Below are 22,548 nucleotides of genomic sequence, written 5' to 3'. Positions count from 1 at the left end.
GGGCAAAACGACATTTGAGGATGTCACTTTGGGCTTTAGGAAACAGTGATAGATTAGATAGAAGATAGACATTTTATAGTCTAAACAGCTAATCTATTCATCGATAAAATTGACAGATTAATCGATAATGGAAATAGTCGTTACTTGCAGCCCTACATGCAGTGTCAGCACATTTTGGATTTTGTAATTTAATATCTAGCTTTGCAAGACAAAACATTTTTTTTAATACATGGTATAATCTATTTCATTTCCAAAAGACCTGCACCCGTGTGCTTGTTCCAGACCTCTGGAGCAGTGAGCACATCTCTGATTTGTTCAGTGGTTTAAATAGATTTGGTGGGTTGTCCATCAATGGCTGTTTACCATGGTTGGAGAAAATGTCGACCAGTCAGAGCTTAGTAGGCAAGATTAAGAATAGGGATGTGATCTTCCTACACAGCGGCCTAGCTATCTAGCTACGTTCATGAAAAATGGTAAGATAAACAGCGACAAGCATGGACGAGGCCAACGCAGCTGTATGGGCTGTTTTAAGTTGTCTTACAAATATAACTTAAATTTACATATTTTTTGAACGTTGTGAAAAAATGTCAAGTTAACTGATCTTAGCAACTGCTATCACAGCCTCTGTTGACTGAAAATGACTTCGGCAAGGTGGATGTGTTGTTCACTACTGATTGGTAAGGGCAAAACAAAAAACCCCACTCCCATCAAGAAATCAAGTAAGACAAACACAATGTCAGGATAAATTAATCAAGTGCAACTAAATGCCAATTCAGTTTGATTATCAAGTTACTGCTCCTGTACAACATTGTGGATACTGATTGGTTTCTCTGGGATCAGTGTTGCAGAAGGGAGGGTGTTGTCTGCTGCTGGGGACATTATGTTAAAAACAGCACAGCGTCACACTCTTATACCCCATTCAGACCGACCCAGTGACAATGGTTAACCACACATCTGGGGTTTATCTCTACGGGCCAGCCTGCGTCCTCTGACCCTCCTTCACAACCCTCCTCTTGACCAGGGTTGGAAGCAGGTCTGATGCAGGTCCATTTTCTCATGAATGGAGTCCTCAGGTTTCAAGTCAGTAATCTGATTAGATGTGTTGTGAGAATGTGTTGAGAATGATGTAAACACTTAAGACAAATAAACTCAGCTCCACACCTGGTTCATGATCCAGCCAAAAATGCTGCTCTTCTTGATCGTACTTTTGATTGAAGCTGATAGGAGAGCATTACTTGTTGCAGTAATGGTTCATAAGGTGGTCGCACAAAAAAACATAAATCCTAATAAATAGATGATTGCCTGGAGCGGCTCCATGTTGTTCATTCCTCAGAGTACAAACAACGTTCACTTATTGACGTCAGATGCGATGCCTGGGTAGGCAGTAACGTATGTGGAAATGCTATAGTAATACAGGGCTGGAACCTTGTCTTATGTGAATGGCGACAACGCTGGTTTGACCAGTGTCCAACAGTCTGGCATGAATGGGTCCAACAAGGGTTGAACACGCGTTGGACTAGACTAGATGCATGTCATACACACTTCTGCTATCTGAAAGTGGTATAACTCAAGGAAACGTGGACCGACTTCTGTTTCTAGAAAAGAATATAAAAATTGAAGCTCATTGTGGTGGCAGAAGACTGGAACTCTAAAATGATTGCAGTTAAATTTTACAGTTACTTGAAAAAAATGTAATTGAATGAATTAGTTCAGCTAAAACTAAAACTTACACTAATTAGCCCCCTCCATTACTGAACTGCTGCATGTACACAAAGATTTTACTTAACCAGGTTACTACAGTGCATTTGAATTTGATGTCCAATTTCCTGTGTAACCCAGTTTCTCCCAGTAACCTGGTTTCTTGTGTGCATGAAAAAGTGCTAGTGTCTGCCGCCTATCTCTTGCTTTATCTAGTTCTCTGTTGTTTTTTTGCTCTCTTCCGTGGCAGTCTTTGACTGTTCTCCTCCTCCCTCTCTTTTGCTATCTCTACAGTATCTCTATCTCTGTGCGCGTCTGTTCGCCTGCCTCCTCTGTTCCCTGTACTCTGCTACAGCATCTCTGGCATTTATCTCTCTTACATTATTTCTGCCTCTCTCCTTTGTGTTGCATCTCCCTCCCACCTGTGTACTCTCCCTCTCGCTCGCTCTCCACCTCTTTCTCGCTCTCCTTCCCTGATATTGATCTGCATTCTAGCCATACAGCTGAACCGCCTGTGGCTCTGCAATGAGCTCACCTCTTACTCCTTCTTCTGTGTGTGTGTGTGTGTGTGCATGCAGCAAAAAGCTGCTTTCAATCCCCATATGTCTCGCTATCATTCCAATCTTACTAATTATGAACACGCAGTGTGCGTCCACACAGGCGTTTTCAGGTTATTTTTGTCCACACCGAAATGTTTTAACAATAGTAAATGGCTAAATCTTTTTCCCCTCGTCCCATTTCAGTTGAGTTAATAAAACCATCACATATTAAAGAGCGGGGCAGACACAATCTGGTTAAACTTTAAACATTCTGCCCAATCCTGCTCTCTGTGATCGCCTATACTGTGTATGAAAAATGCCAAATTCAGAATGTAGTTGTTCTCATTTACATATTTTTCAGTTTCTGTTGTCAGACAACAAAATGAGCATAAAATAATGATTGGATCGAGAGTCATAAATGCTACCTGTTAACCAGGTGGACAGCACTGTTGCACAAAGATGACAATCACTGTTTCATGATTGCGAGGTTGTCTGACGCACTCGACATTAATACAGCCTAATGACAACACCCATGTTGTGTGATTGGTTGTGTATTAGTTAGATAATTAGAATGAGCGATCAGAGAGCTTTAAAGGAGACAGAAAGTTATCTTTTTATATTTACCGCCATACAGCCCCAACCACTCATTGTTTTCCAAAAGTCCCACACCAAAATTTTTACCCGTCCACACTAAGACTGAGAACAGCCCTGCGTTAAAACAATGCAAGGGGCTGCGTTGTTTTAAGGTACAAGTGGTAACAATGAAATCCAATTCAGGAAGTCAAGCTGGAGTTACAGATTAATGTATTTAGAGGCTTATCAGACGCCAAAACACTGCACAACAGTTTGTAATACTCACAGACAGAGGAAGGTCATCACGGCGGCAACTGTTTGATCTTTCATCATTACAATTGTGAGGTAAACAGTCGAATACAGCGTTCATGTTAGAAAGTAATCCACCAGGAATGTGCTTACCCTGTTCAGCTTTTTCGTTGTTTTGCCAAGCCCTCTGCAGTGTCACCCCCACTGCGTCAACGTACTGCACCCGTTCAAATGAATAAAAGGGCTGCATTTTTTCACGCAGAGCTAATGTCGGTCTGAGCGCCGCCTAAGCAGGTGTTTATTCCATGAACAGCCCTTGTTTCAGGTGCCGGTGAGACAATAAAATACGATAAATTTGAAGTCTTACTGTGTATAGCGTTAAGATCGTAATTAACATACTCAGCTCTGATTGCACGTTTAATTTCTCCTGTTGCCACTATACTGGCGCATGACGGAAGTAGTGAATTTCCCGAGCAATGTGTTTTCACACATCGTATTCAGGTCCTGGTTGTTCAAGTTGCATCATATTGATTGGGGAAGCTGTTGACCACAACAATCACGTTTTCCTCCATTTAGTTTGAAGTACGGTTCTTTTACATCGTTGAGTGGAGTAGAAAACAAAAACAGCTGTCCATTTTTTAAGGGACTCAAAACAATCACGATCGCCTCTCTCAAGGTTGTTGCATTAAAGGACGTTTGCATAAAGTTGAAGGTTGCAGCGGCTAAAACGAAGAGAAAAGCTTGCATTTTCAGATTTACTTGGCTCACTGTGAACATACTCATGTCATGTGTTAATTCCAAACTATGTGTGTCTGTCTGTGTGTGTGTGCACTAGCTGGCTCTGCAGTCGCGGCTGTGCGACAGGACACGGATTGGAGAGTACCACCCCGGGGCGGTGCGCTACACACAAGCTGACCTGGTCGACCTTAGCGATGACGACGACGATGACACGAACGTGCTCTTCTACTCGCCTGACATGACCCTGAAAGACCGAGGGCCCTGAGAGAGGAAGAGAGAGAGAGAGAGAGAGAGAGAGAGAGAGAGAGGGAGACAAAAGAGCTGGAGGGAAGAAGCACGCGGGAGGGTCACAGCCAGAGAGGAACGCAGCGGATTAGAAACTGAGAGGGAGGAAAAAGAGGTAGGGAGGGAATGGAAGAGAAGATTGGGGGGACAGTCAGGCAGATAGAAGCCGGAGATGAGCTGTCAGGTTCCATTATTAATCCCCATCCTTTACTATTTAATATCCTAAAGACGCACACACACACATACTGAACAGAGCTGCAGCTCCCTGCAATACTACCATGAGAGAAGAGCAAGAGAGAAGCGGCTCTAAAGATCCTCCTAATGTTAAAGGCATCTGCTGCATCTCATATGTCTTAAAACAGTTTCTCTCTCTGCACCTCACTCTTGACTCCTGCATTCTGCAGCGTTTTGCCATACTACCACAAAAATGAAAGAAAAAAAAAAAACATTAAGGGCCGCTGGAAGTCAATCGTAACAAGGTGTTAGTTTAGTATTTGCAGGTGAGGTGAAAAGCAGGCCTGTTAAAATGTTCCCTGTGTCAGGCGTGAAAGCATCTACATTCACCCGTCTGAACACTGAGATCGATCCTGTTACTTAATCAATTTTTTGCCGAGGGGGGTGGGTGGGGGGGGTGGCGTACAGTGGAAATACAGAAGGGGGGTTTTTAAAGATAGTGAAGATGACCCCCTGTGGCAAATAAGTCCAAAGCACCAGTGCTGCTTTCAAGGAGTCTCTCCTTCCTCAGACAGTATTTGTTTCTCTTTGCATATGGCAGTACTGTTGTTGCGACTTTCGCACAAGTATTCCTTTGAAGATTGTTTTGTATTTTTTATGAACTATTACAGCTATTTGTTATATTGTATTTATAACAGATCAATGTACTGTATATATTTAAGTGTACACTCTATTTTTGTACGTGCCTTGGACTGGAATGTGAAGGAAATGCTTTTCTTGGTCCGAACCTGCTGCTCTTACGTTCATACTTATGGCCTTGTGAACAACTTAACAAACACGTTATTTGTCAACACACAGCCCCCCCCCCTCACACACACACACACACACACACACACACACACACAGATGCATATTTCTAAGGTGCCTGTCAAAATGGGTCTGAAAAGATGACACATACACGGCACCCACTGCATAGCAACAGCCTTTGATGGTTCATCATCTCATGGCCCTTGTCAGGGTTGGTGAGTGGGACATAACTGAGGTGTGATTGGCAGGATAATAGAGTCACTTTATATTCAACCTCAGCCCATTTGGTTTTTCCCATATCTAGGTGGTTTCATCACTGTCGGCACGTGCTGCCGGCTGTCAGCTGCCTCTCTGACAAGTTGAACTAATGAACCGACACTTGACCCTTTTTACCCTTGAGTTGTTGAACTTTTCTGCCGGGCGTCAGTGACACCAGAGTGCAACTTTAGTTCGCAGTTCACAGAGCCGCACGCACACTAACGCTTTCTTGCACCAGGCCCTTACCCCCTCTTTTGGCACTGTTGCCGGTTTTACTTGACTGTGCACTCCATCAAATAAATGAGCAGGAGAGACATTTCATAACAAAGCTGAGACTGGGTGTGTTTATTTCATTTTCACATTGATGCAATCCCTCATCCCCTCATGCCGCTGCCCTGCCTTTTGTCAAGAGTGTGTCCATCCATGTGTGTGTGTGTGCGCACCGTGTGTCTATGAATATATGTAAAGTCATCTTAGACCTGAGCTGCTTAAATAATGGATATTAATTATTGGTTGGACCCTGCTGGCCCCTGTCTAGTCTCCAAATCTGGTTAACTGGATTTTAATTAATGAAATGCACGCCATGTCCTGCAGAAAAGCAGAGTTTTCTTTCACACACACACACACACACACACACACACAGCTCTACCACAGACGCTTGAACGTTTCGAGCCCCGCACTATCTCCATATAAAGAGCCCGGGAAATAAGCAAATCTCCCTGTCACGCAAGAAGAATTATTATTCTCCCCTCATATTGTCGCGTGCTCTGTAATTGGATACAATTTAACACCCGCGGCCCAGGGGCATGTCGGCAGGCGCACACTGCCTACCATTAGCTTGCCTCGCCTCACCACCCTATCATTTGTCAGATCTGTGTTTGTGTGCTTCTGGTGCCTACTGTGTGTGTGTGTGTGTGTGTGTGTGTGTGTGTGTGTGTGTGTGTGTGTGTGTCTGATTGCGCGCGCACACGTGGGGCTCGAGAAACCGGAGCCTTTGTTGGAGTCCGGCCATGACCTGGCCATGACGCACAGAGAGGGAGAGAAGGAGGGAGAGAGGAGAGGAAAGAGGGAGAGGGAGAAGCGACAACAGCAGCAGAGCAGACGTTCAAAAACAAGGTGGAGCTCCGTCACCTCGGAGCGAAAGCGAGGCTGGTCAGATTGGTGTTTGTGGCTTCTCTGCGCAGCGTCCACACGGAGCCTCGTCTGCTGTTTATTAGAGCCCAGTAGTATTTACAGGCGGGTGTGTAAAAAAAAAAAAAAACTCTGCTCACCCACCGCTTACAGTAAATAGAAGGCTGGAGAAGGTTAATGGGGAGATTACAGTGTGCATTGAATGATGTCTTAAATGTGTAAATAATTGACTGGAAGTTGTTGTGTAGCCCTTTACATGGAATGTTTTAATTGTTTTGCTTTAGGCTGTTGGCATCGAACCGGCGCTGTTTATTCCTGCGATATGTGATTTTAAGAATGTGCGGAATAGCCCTTTTTGTGGCAGTAATCAGTCGGCCGAAGTCAAATTCAGAAACGTAAAAGTGTAATTTTAGCAGGCGCAAAACCTGGAATATCAAAGTATCTTTGTGTTCCAGATGTAAATATTTTCAACGTACGAGCTGCAGTATGGTTAAATGATGAGTCTGGTGTTATTTTACACTTTTCTTATTGTCAACAAACCCCATAAAAAGACCAAAACAAACTATGTATTAGTCTGTTTTAGAGCCTACCTGTTAGCTTCCCCCAAACACATTTGAAGACATCAATCTTTACAACTTTTTAAAAATTTTAAAAATGCTCATAAATGGTCTAAAGAAGCTGAGCATTATAGCTTTTAGCAACTGCTACTCCAACCCGGAGTAAAAGTGCGTTTGTTGGGGACTATTTTCAGTTGTGGATTAATACACATTTGGTGTTCTAGTGAATATTTAGGCAACACGACGATGATGAACAAAATGTACAGTTTTTGTTCATCATAATGAAGGAACATGTCACCTGGTACAACAGTGTGGCTCATTTAGGCCTATGTGTCTTATAGTTTTTGGACAATTAGTTACAGTATTTGTTGAAGAATATCACCAAACTCATCCTGTAATTACTTTGCTCTCTTATTTTAATCCCCTTTTTGATATTTTTGCCTTTGCTTTGACAAATGACTTTAGAACTGACAGGAAACATTAGGAGAGAGCAAGTGGGAGGACATGCCACAACATGCAAATTGACATTGGGATTACTGTACCGCTCTTCCATATGGGCTCCACTATGTAATGTTTTTTATAGATGGAGAAAAAAGTTCTATACACCATTACTAAAGGCTTAATTTTTAGCTTTTTTTCATTTTATTAATACTTTGTCAGTGACTGCACAAAGAAGAGAAGAGATTCTTTGTACCAGATTTAGCTAGTTTATTTCCATCTGCAGTCCTTGGGCTAAGGCTGGATAACCAACCAGTTAAAACTGAGCTACTGCCCCCGGGCCCCAAAAGCTCTTCAGGTTCACAGCTTGTCATTTGGTTTTTGGTTATTTGTAGAAGGACAATGTGTCAAAATCAAGTCAAATACAAGAGAGGCCCCATGGCATCTTTTTGCCCTGGTGCCCCCCAGAAAGGTTAATCCAGCCATTCAGTTAAACATAAACACTAAAAATACAATAACTGCAACGTATAATAACTCCCATAATCATGTTTCAACCCCACTTAGTATTGTACACACACATATAACAACTCTTAACTACTTCATAAACATAGTCAATGAACATACATTATGTTTTATACAGATGATTGTAATGTCAAATCAATGCTTACATGGCTTCCATTTTTAACACCATTCAGCACGTTTTCCAAATGTTCAGGGAGCTTATTACACTCTACAGTGGCCTCAAATGAAAAGGAACATAGATTGTATAAAGACGGGGCTTCTAGGAAATCTGCACTCTCCTCCTGTGGCTGACCTTGAATGTCTGATCATTTTTTCAGAGCAGAGCTGAACAAAGCTCATCAGTGGTGAAGCAGCAGCATTGTGAGATTAGAGATGATTCAAAAACAAAATTCAGGTGAAGTTGTCTACTTGGTTGTAAAGCTACTTACCAGAGAAAGTGTGATACACAGTAGTTGAATTGAGAAAAAAATATCATTCATCTTTTTTTCCACCATTTACAGGCTCACTCGGGCTCCTTTTCACTTGATATTGGCCCTGGGAGATTTTTTTGGTCTTTTCATTTGATAGCTGCAGTCTTAACCATACGTTCAGGGCTTTAGAAACACTGAGGTCATGAGTCCAGACTCCCTCAGCAGAGCCCACCCACCTAAGACACTTCCAACCAGCCACCAGACAAAGTCAGTAAAAGTGAGCAAACACCAAAGTTCCACATTTTAATTACTAGTTGTTGTTCAAATTATATTTTCTGTATATTTTCTTTATCAAGGTCTAAATTAGGGCTGCAGGTCACAATTCTTCTGATTATAAATGAGTCTGACGATTATTTTCTTGATTAATTGTTTTGTCAATTAAATGTCAGAAAATATATGAAAAATGCCAAACAAGTGACATGTTCAAATGTCAAATTGTTTTGTCCAACTAATAATCCATCCCCTAAACCCCCCAACCCCACCCCCCAAAAAACATACATCATGTTTACTATCAGACTATTAGAAACCGACAAATGATTTTTGCTTAAAAATGACAAATGTTTATTTTAATTAATTTCAGTCAACTGACTAACTGATTGTTTTAAAGCCTTCTGGGTAACAACACTGGATCCCTCTAATTTAATTTACTTAGTTTTTTTGCTTATACACACAGTCAGATTTCAAAATATGTTGTCAGTCAGAATCAGTATTAAAACACCCAACATGTGTGTGTGTAATGTTAGAATAACCGCTCAAATAGCCAGGAGTATTATGGACATGACGTCGGTGTCCATAAAATGTCCCTGCTGCCCTGCGTCCTGTCTAACAGAAGCTCGGCTCTGCTCTGCTGCTGCTGCTGCTGCTGCTGCTGCCTGAGCGGAGTGTAGGAGCGAGCGGAGCCTCCAGCGCTGCGATCCGGCCTGGAAAGAGTTAAATTAATCTCTCTCTCTCTCTCTCTCTCTTTCTCTCCCTCAACACACATACACACACACACATATACACACACACAGGCTGCCACCGCCCCAGATAACAGAGGGGCGCCTCTCCCCAGCCAGCCAGCCTCCGCTAATCGCAGTGGCAGGAGGAGGAGGAGGAGGAGGAGGAGGGGGGACGGGGGACGGGGGACGAGGGGGGGGGGAGTGGAGTGCCGGCGGCCTCTCACAGCGCTGGGCTTTTTATTGACGCTGCCTGCCTGTGTGTGTACGTGCGCGCGTGCACGACTGTGCATGCTTGTGGGTGCGTGTCAGAGCGAGAGAGCTATAAAGAGGTGTGTGTGTCTCCCTCTGTGTGTCTCTGTGTGTGTGTATGTGTGTGTGCGCTCCCCGCCAGCAGCGGAAAGCAGGGAGAGGCGGGGAACTGGGAGGGTGGGTGGCGAGGTTATGAGCGGAACTCGACAGAGGCCGACAGACGAGAGAGAAGGAGGGAGGGAGGAGAGGGGGAGAGGGAGGCGGTGGCGGTGGTGGTGGTGGTGGTGTGGGGGGGGTCTTTCTTGTGCTGCGCTGAGAGCCGCCACCGCTTCTCCTTCCTCTCAGATAAGGCTCGTTTGAAGGTTTTAATCTTTATTCTAAAAAGAAGAATTCTGTCCGCGCTTTTTTGGGAAGGGATTATGATCCCCAAGGTCGGAATAAGAGTGTGATTGATCGCATTGGTTATTTTAGCGTCACGGGCCCACTGATTGATTGTATCGATGAATGTAGCAGCCTATTGATTAGAGCTTAATCTATAGGTCCGTGTCTCTCAGTGCTTCAATAATTGGTCTCTCTCCCTCTCTCTCTCTCTCTCTCTCTCTCTCCCTCCCTCCCTCCCTCTCGCGAGCAGTGTTTGGCTCGGAGCCACGCTCGCCCTGCCGCGCCAGGCTGTAATTATCCCCGGTGAGGCCGCGCTAAACGCAGCGTGGCGCGCCTGTGGGGAACCGGTTAGCCCTACAACACCGGTGGGGGTGCGTGCGTGCGTGCGTGCATGTGTGTGTGTGTGTGTGTGTGTGTGTGTGTGTGTGTGTGTGTGTGTGTGTGTGTATAGAAAGAGGAAAAAGTGGTGCTGTGTTGATATTTCAGTAGCCTGTATCGGAGCATTTTCAAGTCCTTAAATGAACCTTTGGAGCTCTGGAGATGAAAAATGATAGATTAGAAAACTGAATTAAAACAAAAGATTATGATCACTGTAAACTCATCATAAATACACAATGAGGACTCATGCATGAACATATTAATGGCACGTTAGATTAACATGAACAATCAGCACCATGACTCATGAATGTGGACTGTGTTGAGTTTTGTGCGTGTTCAAGCATAGATCTATTGATTGTACATATGTGCACGTGTGCCTGTGTGTGTGTGTGTGTGTGTACGTGTACGTACGTACGTGCGTGTGCCTGTGTGTGTGTGTGTGTGAGTTGCAGTAAGCGATCCATAACGATCTGCAGGTGGATTGTGCTGATTAGTACCGGCTGCTGTGGACTGAGCTGCGTGCAAAGAGCTTCCTGCAATCTGAGCCTGCCGACTGAGTGTGTGTGTGTGTGTGTGTGTGTGTGTGTGTGTGTGTGTGTGTGTGAGTGAATGTGAATTCAGTGTCGTGCAGGCTTGTGTGTTGGCAGCCAGCCCTTTCTGAATGTGTGTCAGCTCTAAATGTGTGCATGTGTGTGGTTTCATATGTGTGTTTCTGTTTGAGGACGGCATGTGTATATTTGACCAAACGTGTGCTCTTGAAATGTGTGCCGAAGGTGTGTAGCCTATGTGTGTTTTTGTGTGTGTGTGTGTGTGTGCGCACATGTGAACTTGCCATGCATATGCGTGTGTTTGTCAGTCCACCGCTTCAGTGTCTGATTGCAACAGCAGATGGCTGGATCACTGTGACCTCCCAGAGTGTGGCTCCTTCTACACCGGAGTGCACCCATATGTGTGTGTTCACGCTGTTTTGATTTTTACAAGACACACAAATGCATGAGTCCCTGACAAGACACAACCTGACAGAGAAGGATGGGATCACAGATTTAAGCGTGTTTTTCGTCGCCGTCATCCAAACATGAGCGGTTCAAAGGCACATGCTGTTCTCAGGCTGGCTTTTCAAACCACAAAGTTCACACACAGTCGTAAAAGTGCAGCCATAAAAAGGCCTGCGCTCGCTCCCCAGACCTGTTTTTGTGTCTCTCTCCGGTGTTTTTCTGGATCTACAACCGTGCGTTTTTGTGGTGAGCGTCAGAAACTTAGTTTGCCCGGCAGTACCTCAGAGCAATATTCATCCTAATCCAGTTTCCAGTGAGTGATGGAGAGAGCCTTTTGCTTTCTACTCCCTCTGAGTCAGAGCAGGAGGGAAAGAGGTCGAGGAAGACCTTGTGTGGTATGCTGTCATTTCGAGTGTCTTTCCAACAACCATCTGACCTTTCAGCTTCATTATTAGTCGTATGTGACGTCAGTGTGAGTGTGTTTTTATCAGATACATGCAGTGGTCAGAGGTTAAAAAGTTAGATCTCGCTTGACATCACGTACCTGGAAAGAAAAGGGATTTGATCAATGATTTAACCTTAAGTGTGAACACAGTGTGACCAATTTCTTTTCAATTCATGGAAAGCAAAGAGCGAGTGTGTGTCCACTCATCTAGAAAAGCACTATTTGTGATGGTGTCAACAAACCTGGCCTAACTCCTGAGGGCTGGAGTCAGTATGAAATCCATGTCACTGCTGACTTTTGTGGTTTATATTAAATTGTGCCTTACAATAAAGCAGCTTCTCAGACTGTTTGTAGACAGATAGGAATCCGATTTGGACCAGGAAAAAGTCCCAACACACATCAAATCTCTTTATAGCACAGTATTTACACACACAATACAAACAAGGGTTTTGGGCCCTGTGTAGCGGGGTTGCCAGGTTGGATCCATACCTGCGCAATCCCGGGCAGTGAATTAGACATACAGTATGTGGCCAATGTGAAGAGCATTGCACTCATATTGCCACTGGTAAAGATGGTGCCATACGTATTGGGAAAGAAAAGAGAAGAACCAAAAATGGCTTTGGCTGCAAGAGTGCAAATCAAAAATCCTCTAAATCCTCATTTCCCTGCAGCCACTTGATGCTGGGTTGTTGTTTTTTTTTTTGAGTTTCATCACTGTTTCAACTTTTGATTGCATACTGTTACCACTAAGTTGCATGCAAATCCATTTGCATGACATAATGATAAACAATGCCATCCTACAAAAAGGGAATATGACTGCATGTGGTGGTAAGTTTTTCTCTGTGTTTTCTTTTATAGGTTTATAGTTTATCAAAGTATATTATACACTGTCACCATCTTCAAACCTAAATAAAAAGAATGAATGAATGGCACTTGTTATAGTCCATCATGTCAGCCACTCCTGTCCCTTTAACCAGATACTTGAATTTCATATGTTCATATGGCCCTATACCTAAAACAGTGATTCTGCTCCTTGTCTGCACCAAACCAGCATTTTTACGTGCCAGAATTGAGCTTTTTAATAACAGTCTCAACAGTTTGAGGCTTTAAATCTGAAAACAGGGCTTTTGGAAAACTATGAGGCATGCCTGGTTTCTAACGTTCTCTGTGATCACTAAAACTGCGATTTGATTGACGTCTTAGCACAGCAGTGCTTGCAGGAAATACTGTTTGCCTGTTTAACGGGTAGCATCTATAAGAAAACCACAATTTTATGCTTGTTTAGTTGTCTGACAACAGGAACAGAAAAATATGTAAATAGGAGGGAAGAGAAAAAAGAGGAAGGAAGAAGAGATTTAACCATTAGGTGTTTCAGTGTGGACGGATATCTTTACAAAATCCACTGGACTGTGCATTTTCAGATTGTAAAAGAGAGCCGACACGCCCAACAAATTGCCCTGGATTTATTAAAGTTTTGAGAAAGGCTTTTTAAATTGCTGCTCACAGAAACTCAGATGTATGATGCAGTTACCGCGGAGTTTAGTCCAGAAAGAAAAAGTGGAGTTCCTATTCTGTTTCATGCATGAATACGCCCACCCTCCTTCCCTTTCTTCTCATCTCGCAGATCCTTTGTGTCTCCAAACTTTTGGACGATTTTCCCTTCAAGACGAGCCTTTTCTTTTTTAACGTTTCCACATGTGTGCTCTGTGAGCGTTGTGTTTGTTTGTATATGACCGTCTGCTGAAACTCCTACTTTCAACAGCTGTGGCAAATGCAGCCAGACCTTCCATTGCCAAGTCCCCCTCTTTACCTACTCCTACTCTGCTTCTGTCTGTCTGTCTGTCTGTCTGCTGGCCTCTCTCTCTCTCTCTCTCTCTCTCTCCTACACACACACACCACATACACACATGCAGGCACATGATGCACACACCTCAGGCTTGATATTCATAGCCTCCTCCTCCTTCACTTGACATGGGAGCCTTAACAGATGTGCCCCAGCCTTGAGCTGCCCCCCCTCCACCCCCCCACCCCCACCCCCGCCCCCCCCCCCCTCCTCTGTCTCTCTACAGCCTCGTGCTTCACAGATTTACCTTATCTGGCTTGGAAAGAAAAAAAAAACTGAACTGACATTTAATTTGGATCTGCACATAGCCTCAATCATGGAAGCAAAATGTGAATGATACTGAAAATGTGTATTAAATTCTGGAGCTAGGCTTAAAAAGGACTGATTTGAGGACATTGTGGGCCACTTTAAACACTCAACTGGATTTACAGGTTATACTGTATAATGTCCAAATACACAATAGACTATATGATGTATGATACCACTTCTTTTGCTCTCTCTGAACACAAACTAACAGTCAAAATTGGCTTAATTTGTGCACTGTTCGTTTAGTCTAATATCCATTTCTATTTTATTTAATTACATTTTATTTATTCCTCTATGAGGCTATCATCATCATCATCATCATTATTATCATTATTAGTTTATTTTCTGCCTTTTCCCAGCTGCTAAAACCTCGCCTATTCCTGTTTTTGAGTTTCAGCGGAGCTTGTGTGTTTGTGTGTGTGTGTGTGTGTGTGTGTGTGTGTGTGTGTGTGTGTGTGTACGTGCGCGTGTATCTGTGTGTGCGTGCGTGCGCAGCCAGTGCCGTGCGCTGGAGGCTTATGGTAATTGCGGTCTCCCGACTGGCCTTCTGGGTAGAGTCTGCGCGAGTGGGAGTGGAGTGAGTCGCTCGGTCTCGGCAGCATTCATCCATTCTGTGCGGCACTCCCCGTACAGCTCCGTGCGTCCTCGGTGCGAACCGGGGCTCCGACCGGGGGTGTTCTTTACGCTTCTCGAAGAAAACGCGGGACGAGTAGCTTGTCGGAACAATCTTCAGCAACCTTTCTGAGACACGGATTCCGGTGTCGGAGACGACATGGAGTGACGGAGAGCGGGAGAAAGGGGCTTTTTCGGAGGACGGCGTGCTCCGCTGAAACCCAACATGGCGCTGCTGCGAGGTACGGCCGAGCTGAATTAATTTCTTCGCGAGTCCGCCGACCTCGCCACCTGTACTATCCTTTGGGGGCCCGGGCCACACGGCGCATTGGCTCTCCGACTTAAAGGACCCTAACGGATTTTCTTTGAAATTGTGGATTTCTTTTTTTATTATCCTGACGTTTGTTTTTCCTCCGCGCAGGATCTTTTTTAGCTTTATGGAAACCCAAGTGACATTTGCAACAGCAAAAAGTCCGTTTGAAATATAGGAGAAAGGATGATAGTTGCCTTTAGACAATAGATCAAAGACCCAGAGCTTTATATGTAAGACTGGTTCTGTTTCATGACAAGTGGATAACCTGTTAGACACTTTTAGTTGTTTTTTTTCTTTGGCCGGGATTGTCTGTCTCCAGCAGACAGGACCGTAACCGGGCTCGTCTACGTACGCACGGATCGCTGCCCTTGTAGTTAACTTGGCAAAACAGGAAAAAGGCTAGAGTTGGGGTGCGCGGAGGGCGGCTGGAACTAGCACCAATTAACCAGGTGAGACAATCAGTGACAAACCAAAATGTATTTGCTTACGCATGTGTGTTTGACGATGTGAAATTCCCTGCATGAGGATGGAAAAACCAGTGTTATATATGTGCGTGTGTGTGTGTGTGTGTTTTTAATAGTGCTCCAACAGCCACGATGTTTTTAAATGACCCAGTGTTCTCTGTGCTGTGTTTTAAATGAAAGTAGTCTTCTTGTGGGCTTGGATCCAAACGCGATAGCCCGGTGTTGTGCGCAGAGACTGGGAGAGGAACGGCCACTTCTAAGAATAGCGCATAGGGTGGTCTTTGTGTGTTTCGGCGGGGCAATGGCATGTGGTTGATGAATAACACACACACATAATGATCCGACCGTGAGCTTGGCCTCTTTTTTTTTTTTTTTTTAACAACTGTCCTGTCAACCGGACGGAGGTGAAAAGGACGTCCCAGAGATTAGCGGACTTGAAAGTGGCGCCGTCCTCCATGGTGATATTCAGGCTTTTCGCACTCTGTGGTGCGATGAAGTGTAGGCTATGGGTGTCTGTGCGCCTGTGGGGCGAGGGTGGGAGTGTGTATGTGCGCGTGTGCGTGCGCGCACACGGAGCTTCTGCGCTAAACAAGGTTACGGAATCCAGCCTCGCCCTGCCAAAGGGAAGCGATCGGTGCTGCTCAGTTTATACACGGTTCAGTTCAGTTGGAGGACATCCCCGCGGTGTGTGTGTGTGTGTGTGTGTGTGTGTGTTGCTGCGACACCTGAGTGTGTGTGTGTGTGTGTGTGTGTTCTTGGGGGAGGTGTGGGTGCTTTGTTTGGACAGAGTGGACGTTGGTCAGTCGTCTCATCAGTCCCAAAGGTAGTGTGGGGGAAATGTGTGTGCGTGTTTGTGTGTGTTTGTGTGAGAGAGAGAGGGAGGGAGAGAGGCGGGGGACGGGACTGCACCGCTCACCTTCCTGTCTAGTTGATGGAAACCGCTCTGGCATCGTGCCACCACACACACACACACACACACACACACACACACACACACACACACACACACACACACACACACACATACAACCACACAACCAAGTCTCGCAGGTGTTCTCCGATATGACTTTGCGCTACAATATGTTGTCGCTCACTCTTGCACGCAGTCTTTGCTGTTGTCTTTGCATTGCAGGGGAATATCCTTTGCTCACAGAGGGTCCGCGTAGCGCCAGTTAGGACCCCCTCCCCCTGCAGCTCCGATACGCACGGCTCTCTTGTAGGGGGGAAAAAGTGTCACCCCATACTCTTTCATAATACTAAAAATACTTTTTTTGTCACTTCGTCATCGCTTTAATAGCCTGGTGAGCTTTTAGGAATTGAAAGCCACTTTTAAATCCGCCTTTGATCCAATTCAGCACTTAGCCTATTTCAACTTTTGATAATTTTTATTTAATTTTTTTTTAATGTTTGCTTCCACACTCATATTCCCCCTTGTACAACTGTGGGTGGCAGCGATCAGAGTGAACTAGTTCTTATAAAGTTGCTGTTTTAATTGAACTAAGTGCTGCAAGGCGTGTTGGATGTGATCCAAACTGAATCGTCTTTCCTAAAGATTCTCTAAAGCCCTCCTGCGAGCTTACAGTAGCCCGCGTTTCACGATCAGCAAAGCAGCATTTAAGCGAGCCATGTTTAAAACGCCTTTGTCAGGACCACGCTCTCCATCGCGGCGCACATCGGGGGAGTTTTTCCTCCCGTGCCGCCGCCGAGCCTACTGCCTGTCCTGGAGCCACACAGGCACTAATTAGGGGACGCTCTCTTAGGACGATCGATGTGCCTCATATTGGCTGGCTCCAGCTCATTGACGAGCTTAGTGAGGGAAGCAGCTACTAAAAGACCACTTCAGCTCCAGCAGCCAATCCACAGCAGGATGTATACGGAGGCAGTATCGCTCATAACGCGAGCGCGAGCAGGTTGGGAGAGCAGGACCTCGTGTTGGGAGCTTTTTTTTTGAGGGGAGCAGAGCAGGGGGATTAACTGGTGGGGGGTGGAGGCAACTTCAGGGGGCTTTGATAGAGAATAAAAGCTTAATTGTATTTAAATCCCACGGCAGCATCAGTAGGCTATGGCGAGGTAAAGGACACTTGTCATAAACTAAATTTACATTTGAGCCTCGAGGATAAAAATCAAACATCTGGAAATTTGGAGTAATTTAAATTTCAAGATTGGGACCAACGCTCCTAAAGAGCATGTGGGTGATTGTTTACCAAATTAACTAAATAATATGTTGTTAGTGTCACTTGTTCAACTTGTTAATCCCTTGAATTTAGTTTGTTTCGGTGGAAATAATAAGGGGGGGGGCGTTTGCCATGTATGTAAATTTCCTGAAGGGCATTAATACACGGCTTAGATTGGCCTGTCATTAGTGGATTTGTCACTAAAACTAAAAGTGGAAATTCCCTCGTATCTGTTCTCTATTTTTTTAATATCCTCCCAAACTTTTAAAGCAAAGATAACCCTGTTCACGACTCTGCTTTTTCAACTGTTAAACTCTGATCTTTCTCTAAATGAGCCCGTTCCCCAAAGCGGTGCGTGTTGTGGAAGTGTAAAACAAGTACTTCACATTTTGTGTGGGCCGAGTCTATTTAAACTGTACCCCGTCGGACTGTTTTGCGCATCATTTTTCCACTGAGCGCTGTGGAGTCACTGCGCATGGGGGCTGATCTGTTTTCCAGGTGTTGGAACACAGAGGGGGAGGGCTGCTGTACTCTAGATTGACATTTTGACGCGCCTGATTCCTCTCTTCTCATGTGAGAGGAGCTCGCACTCCTTCCACAAACAGTGTTTTATTGCCCAGCCTGACTAGTTGTCGTAGTGGGGCTCGCGGGTGAAAGAGGTTTTCATTTCGCGCTAATTACATTTATTAGAAATTAATTCTAATTAGAAATAAGCCAAAGTGCCGCATATAGACAGTCGCACAAGTGAAATAAATAATATTATGTTTCCAATCAGCTGAGGAAGACTATTTTAGAGTATGCTTTTGATAAAATCTCTGTTGTTGTTGAGATTTTATGGATGTGTGCATATAAAAGCAGCACCAGCCCGGACCCTGCTGGAGTATATTGTCATGCTGAGTGATGTGGGACTGTGGATGTGTCCGTGGGGCGGTTTAGGGGGACAACTATACCTCCTCCATTTTAAAACCATTAACCTGCTGTTTGTCCGCTTTTCTAATCTGGAATCAATAGGGGCCACGCGGGGAATCTTACACTCAGAGCACGTCAATACAATCATGGGACCACTTTTCTACATCAAACCCGCTCTCATGTGTTGGGGAAACAGGCAGGGAACTGAATAAAATTCGTCAAAAGAAAAACACGGTGTTTTGTTTCATATCCAGCTGGAGACATGAGGTGTTGTCGCGCTTGTTTTTTTTTTTTTTTTTTTTTTTTTTCTTCCTCACTCACGCCTGGATATAAAACAACAGTCTCGTCGCTGCCGGCGCTGCGCTCGCTGCTGAGGCGAGGTGCGTGTGAACAAAAGCGGAGGCACGGAAGAGAGCCGAGGAGAGATCGGTTTTCCAGACGCTGCGCAGCTCCCGGAGGAGACGTCACGGTTTGATTGAAGCTATGCTCCGTGCTGGCCTCCCGGGACCTCGCGATGAAACAGGAGAGCCCCCCCCCCCCCCACACACTTCCCCCCCTCTCTCTCCCTCCTTCCCCTCCTCTCTCTCCCTCCTTCCCCTCCTCTCTCTTTTCTCTCTCTCTGCGCTCCACAAAGCTTTTTGTTTCGACGAGGTCTGGAGCGCACGGATCACTTCCCTGCAGAGATGTGTCAGCCCCCGGTGCGTTTTCGTCGGCACAGTGAGTGAGACCAGGGGCAGCACGGCCCGAGAACACTAGACCAGACCTCTCACATAATTCTCTAATCCAGCAACAGTCTGGCACACTAAAACTATGTTTCCACAGCCGATTACGCACGCATGTTAGTTTGGTATGAGTCCAGTTTCCTATAGTGATAAAAATGTTTGTTAAATATATCTCCAAAAGCAACATTTTGGCACAAATGTTTTTGCAGATAAATATAGATGCAGTAGGAAAACACGGACTATAATCAAAATCTCACTCCGATTGTATTTAGCTTACTGACCTTGCTTTGGCCTATCGGAAGATTGATTTAGCAGCAGAATAATGATGACACACCTCGCCTCCCTCCTCTGAGTCTCTGCAGGCCCCGTCTTGATCAGGCCTCCTCGTTTGTTTTTAGATGTCGGTGCCTCCGGCATCTATCTGACGAAATCCCACAGACGCTTGGCAGCGCAGCGGGGTGATGGCGATAGGAGTTTATTAGGCTACACCGACCGTCTTCAAAGCAGGAATGTTATCTGTCTGGATGGCACATCATTTAGTTCACGATGGCTATAAGGCTTTTGACCAGGAGCTGCGGATCATATACCACCAACTGAAGATCGACAGTATATTTTATTTTTATGTATTTCTATTTTTAGTTTATGAAATCTTTTAGGTACACGTCAGTAGGCTATCATTTCCTCCACTCTCCGGTCACTTTATTAGGAACACCTGTGCAATCTAATGCAACCCAATACATCAGCTCTGCCTTAAATTCTACATTTACGAAGCTTAAACGTTTTCAGTTTTTGTTGACATTGTCTGAAAGGTGATAATTCTACTTTATGTTTATTATTGAGGTCACAGTGGGTGGTGGTGCTGTACTGGAGTGTTCCTAATATTTTGCCCCCATCATGTATGTCAGTGGAGTGGTCAAAATATTAACACCATCCAACCCCAGTATATCACCACTACCGCCACCCACTATGACCTCAATAATAAATATAGAGTAGAATTAACACCTTTCTGACGATGTCAACAAAAACTGAAAATGTAGAAGCTTCGTAAAAGTAGAATTCATAGCAGAGCTGTTGTATCGGATTTCACAGTTGTAGGCTACGTAATGAAGTGGCCGGTGACTGTGTCACCCTGAAGATGTGTGACTTTTAAAAGCTTGAAATGTGTCAGAGGTGTGACAGCTGTGGTTACTTCACACCGCCTCAGCACCTGTTTAAACTGACATTCATTTAACCTAATTTACGCCTTTACACACCACACACACCACCACCAATAATTAAGCCTCCTTCATTAATCAGACTATTCATCCTATATGGGGGGCGGAGTGATGGCCTATGTAGGCGAGTGGGGTGGGGGCGTCGTCCTTTAGCATCACGTGCTTTCATTTGGAACATCCAACACATGAAAGCATTTCAAATCAAAGTCAAGAAACCTCCGGTAAATGCGGGCCGACTCTTGCATGCGCATCCCCATTACAATCGGCTCCTTTGGTGACATAAAGGGCCATTTAGTCCTCATTTGGCCCGGGATGAATAGAGCCAGTTCAGCAGCCGCCGCCCAGGCCCTAGTGACAGCACGGGGGGCCTCACAATGTCGCCGTTGTTGACGGCCGTGCTGCGGAGAGGGGAGGGGGGGTTGAACCGTGCACCGACTTGCATGCGGCTGTGCAGCGGCCCGGAGGACGCAGGGGCCCCTTGTTTACAGCTCGGTCGCTAATAATGTGACAGCTGAAGAGACGCCGCTGGCGCCTTCCAACTCTGCGCTCCGCCACCAGCGCGCTCTCTGTGCCTGTCTCCAGCATTTATCTCCTCCATCTCTCCCGGCCCTTCTGTCTCTGCTCCGTCTGTGTAGTTTTGTTATATCAGGAACTGCTCTAAAACAGCATGAGTGTCAATTTTCCAGAGACTGTGCGCCGAGTCTACATTGAGATGATCAACTGGACCGTTTGGCACCCGTCGGGCTGATGACCAGTGACAATTAAAACTGGGCACGCGTTCTCTTCTTCTCCTTCTCTTTTTATGATGCTGGGTGTTAATGTTGGTGAGAGTGAGGGCCTGAGGCTGTGTAGTTAGCAGTCTGCCTGTAGTTTTGGTCCGCTCTCTCTCTCTCTCTCTCTCTCTCTCTCAGATTTGTTCCCGCTGGTTTCTATTTTGTTCACCTACAGTGTGCGCAGAATTCCTTTCGTTTTGGGCGCGCACATAGCGTCGCAATGTGTGTATGTGTGCGCGTGTGCATGCCTGCGCGCGCGCCCGCATTTAATCCGCGTTTATCCCCACCCCACCCCCGTCGCTGCGGAGATTATCCTGCGTCACACTGCATTTTTTTTAGAGCTGATCGGAGCTCTGCGCTTCAGAGAGCCTGGCGGAGCTCCAGGGACAAAGAGCGAGAGGGCGCCTACACTCCCGCCATACAGCAAGACCCACATTCTGTTTCCCGTTTTACTGCCGAACAGACCTGCAGACTAACTCCATCGTTAGTGTCTCCCTCATACACACACACACACACACACACACACACACACACACACACACACACACACACACACACACACACACACAGTACGAAACGCTGCGCTGCACGGGGACTACAGAGGCCTCAGCCCTGGAGGAAATGATGAGCGGTGCCAGTGTTTGTTCCGGTGCGTATAGGTCACGGAGAGTTCAAGTCACTGTCGTCAGAGACAGGAAATATGGGAGAAGAGGGGAGAAGCCTCTCTCGAGTTTGTCCCTCTCCTCTTCACTCTCTCTTTATTTCTATGAGTGTCTCCTTTCATTGTTCGCTCCTCTCTCATAAAGGGCACAATACTGAAATACAGAGCTATATGAGGTTCCGTTAAAAAACACCCGGTGGTTTTCTGTTTAATGGTGCGAGTCGGGGCTCCGCTCCAGCGGTCTGGTTTATAAACGCAGCTCCGACCGCTGCGCTCCCCCCTTCCCCCTGCCTGCCTGCTGCCGGCCAGTGTGATGGATTGGACGGCCGTCGGGAGTTGTTTGTTGCGCAAACTATTCTTAGCAGAGCAGCGGGGATGGGCGTGAACACACTGCCTTTTCCTCCTTTCCAATCTCTCTCCCCCCGTCTCCATCTCCGTCCTTCCACTCATAATGTGACACTTGGCAGGATTTTTTTTTGTGTGTCAAAGCATCAGGTTTATGTAGGCTACTAATGCAAGACTACCCAACACCCAGCGACCGCTATGGTTAATAATAATAATAATAATAATAATAATAATAATAATGCATTTAATTCGTACCACACTTTTCATTCGTAGTGAATCTCAAAGTGCTACAGTGCTAAACACAAACAGCACACAACATAAAATAACAAGAGTGGAGATGAAAAACCTTTCCTGAATAGAAAGGTTTTTAAAAGACACCTCACTGAA

General features: G+C 45.4%; 2 protein-coding genes across 5 annotated transcripts in view; both read left to right on the top strand.

The window, feature by feature from the left end:
• Positions 1-4,062, top strand: part of si:dkey-100n23.5 (cyclic AMP receptor-like protein A) — a 50,491-nt gene extending 46,429 nt beyond the window's left edge. The window contains exon 13 of the mRNA XM_042425766.1: positions 3,895-4,062. Coding sequence (XP_042281700.1) covers positions 3,895-4,062 — 168 coding nt within the window. The remainder of the gene's footprint in view (positions 1-3,894) is intronic.
• A 51-nt stretch (positions 4,063-4,113) lies between these two features.
• Positions 4,114-22,548, top strand: part of bcor (BCL6 corepressor) — a 44,329-nt gene continuing 25,894 nt past the window's right edge. For 3 of the 4 annotated variants that reach the window (XM_042425764.1, XM_042425761.1, XM_042425765.1), the window contains exon 1: positions 14,736-15,348. The gene's annotated coding sequence lies outside the window, so the exon portion shown is untranslated. Of the gene's footprint in view, positions 4,198-14,735; positions 15,349-22,548 lie in introns of those variants that run through there. The other variant, XM_042425762.1, reaches the window with a different exon arrangement.

The sequence above is a fragment of the Thunnus maccoyii genome, chromosome 11 (assembly GCF_910596095.1).
Source record: "Thunnus maccoyii chromosome 11, fThuMac1.1, whole genome shotgun sequence".
In the NCBI taxonomy this organism is placed as follows: domain Eukaryota; kingdom Metazoa; phylum Chordata; class Actinopteri; order Scombriformes; family Scombridae; genus Thunnus; species Thunnus maccoyii.
This window is presented reverse-complemented; position numbering and strand designations above follow the sequence as displayed.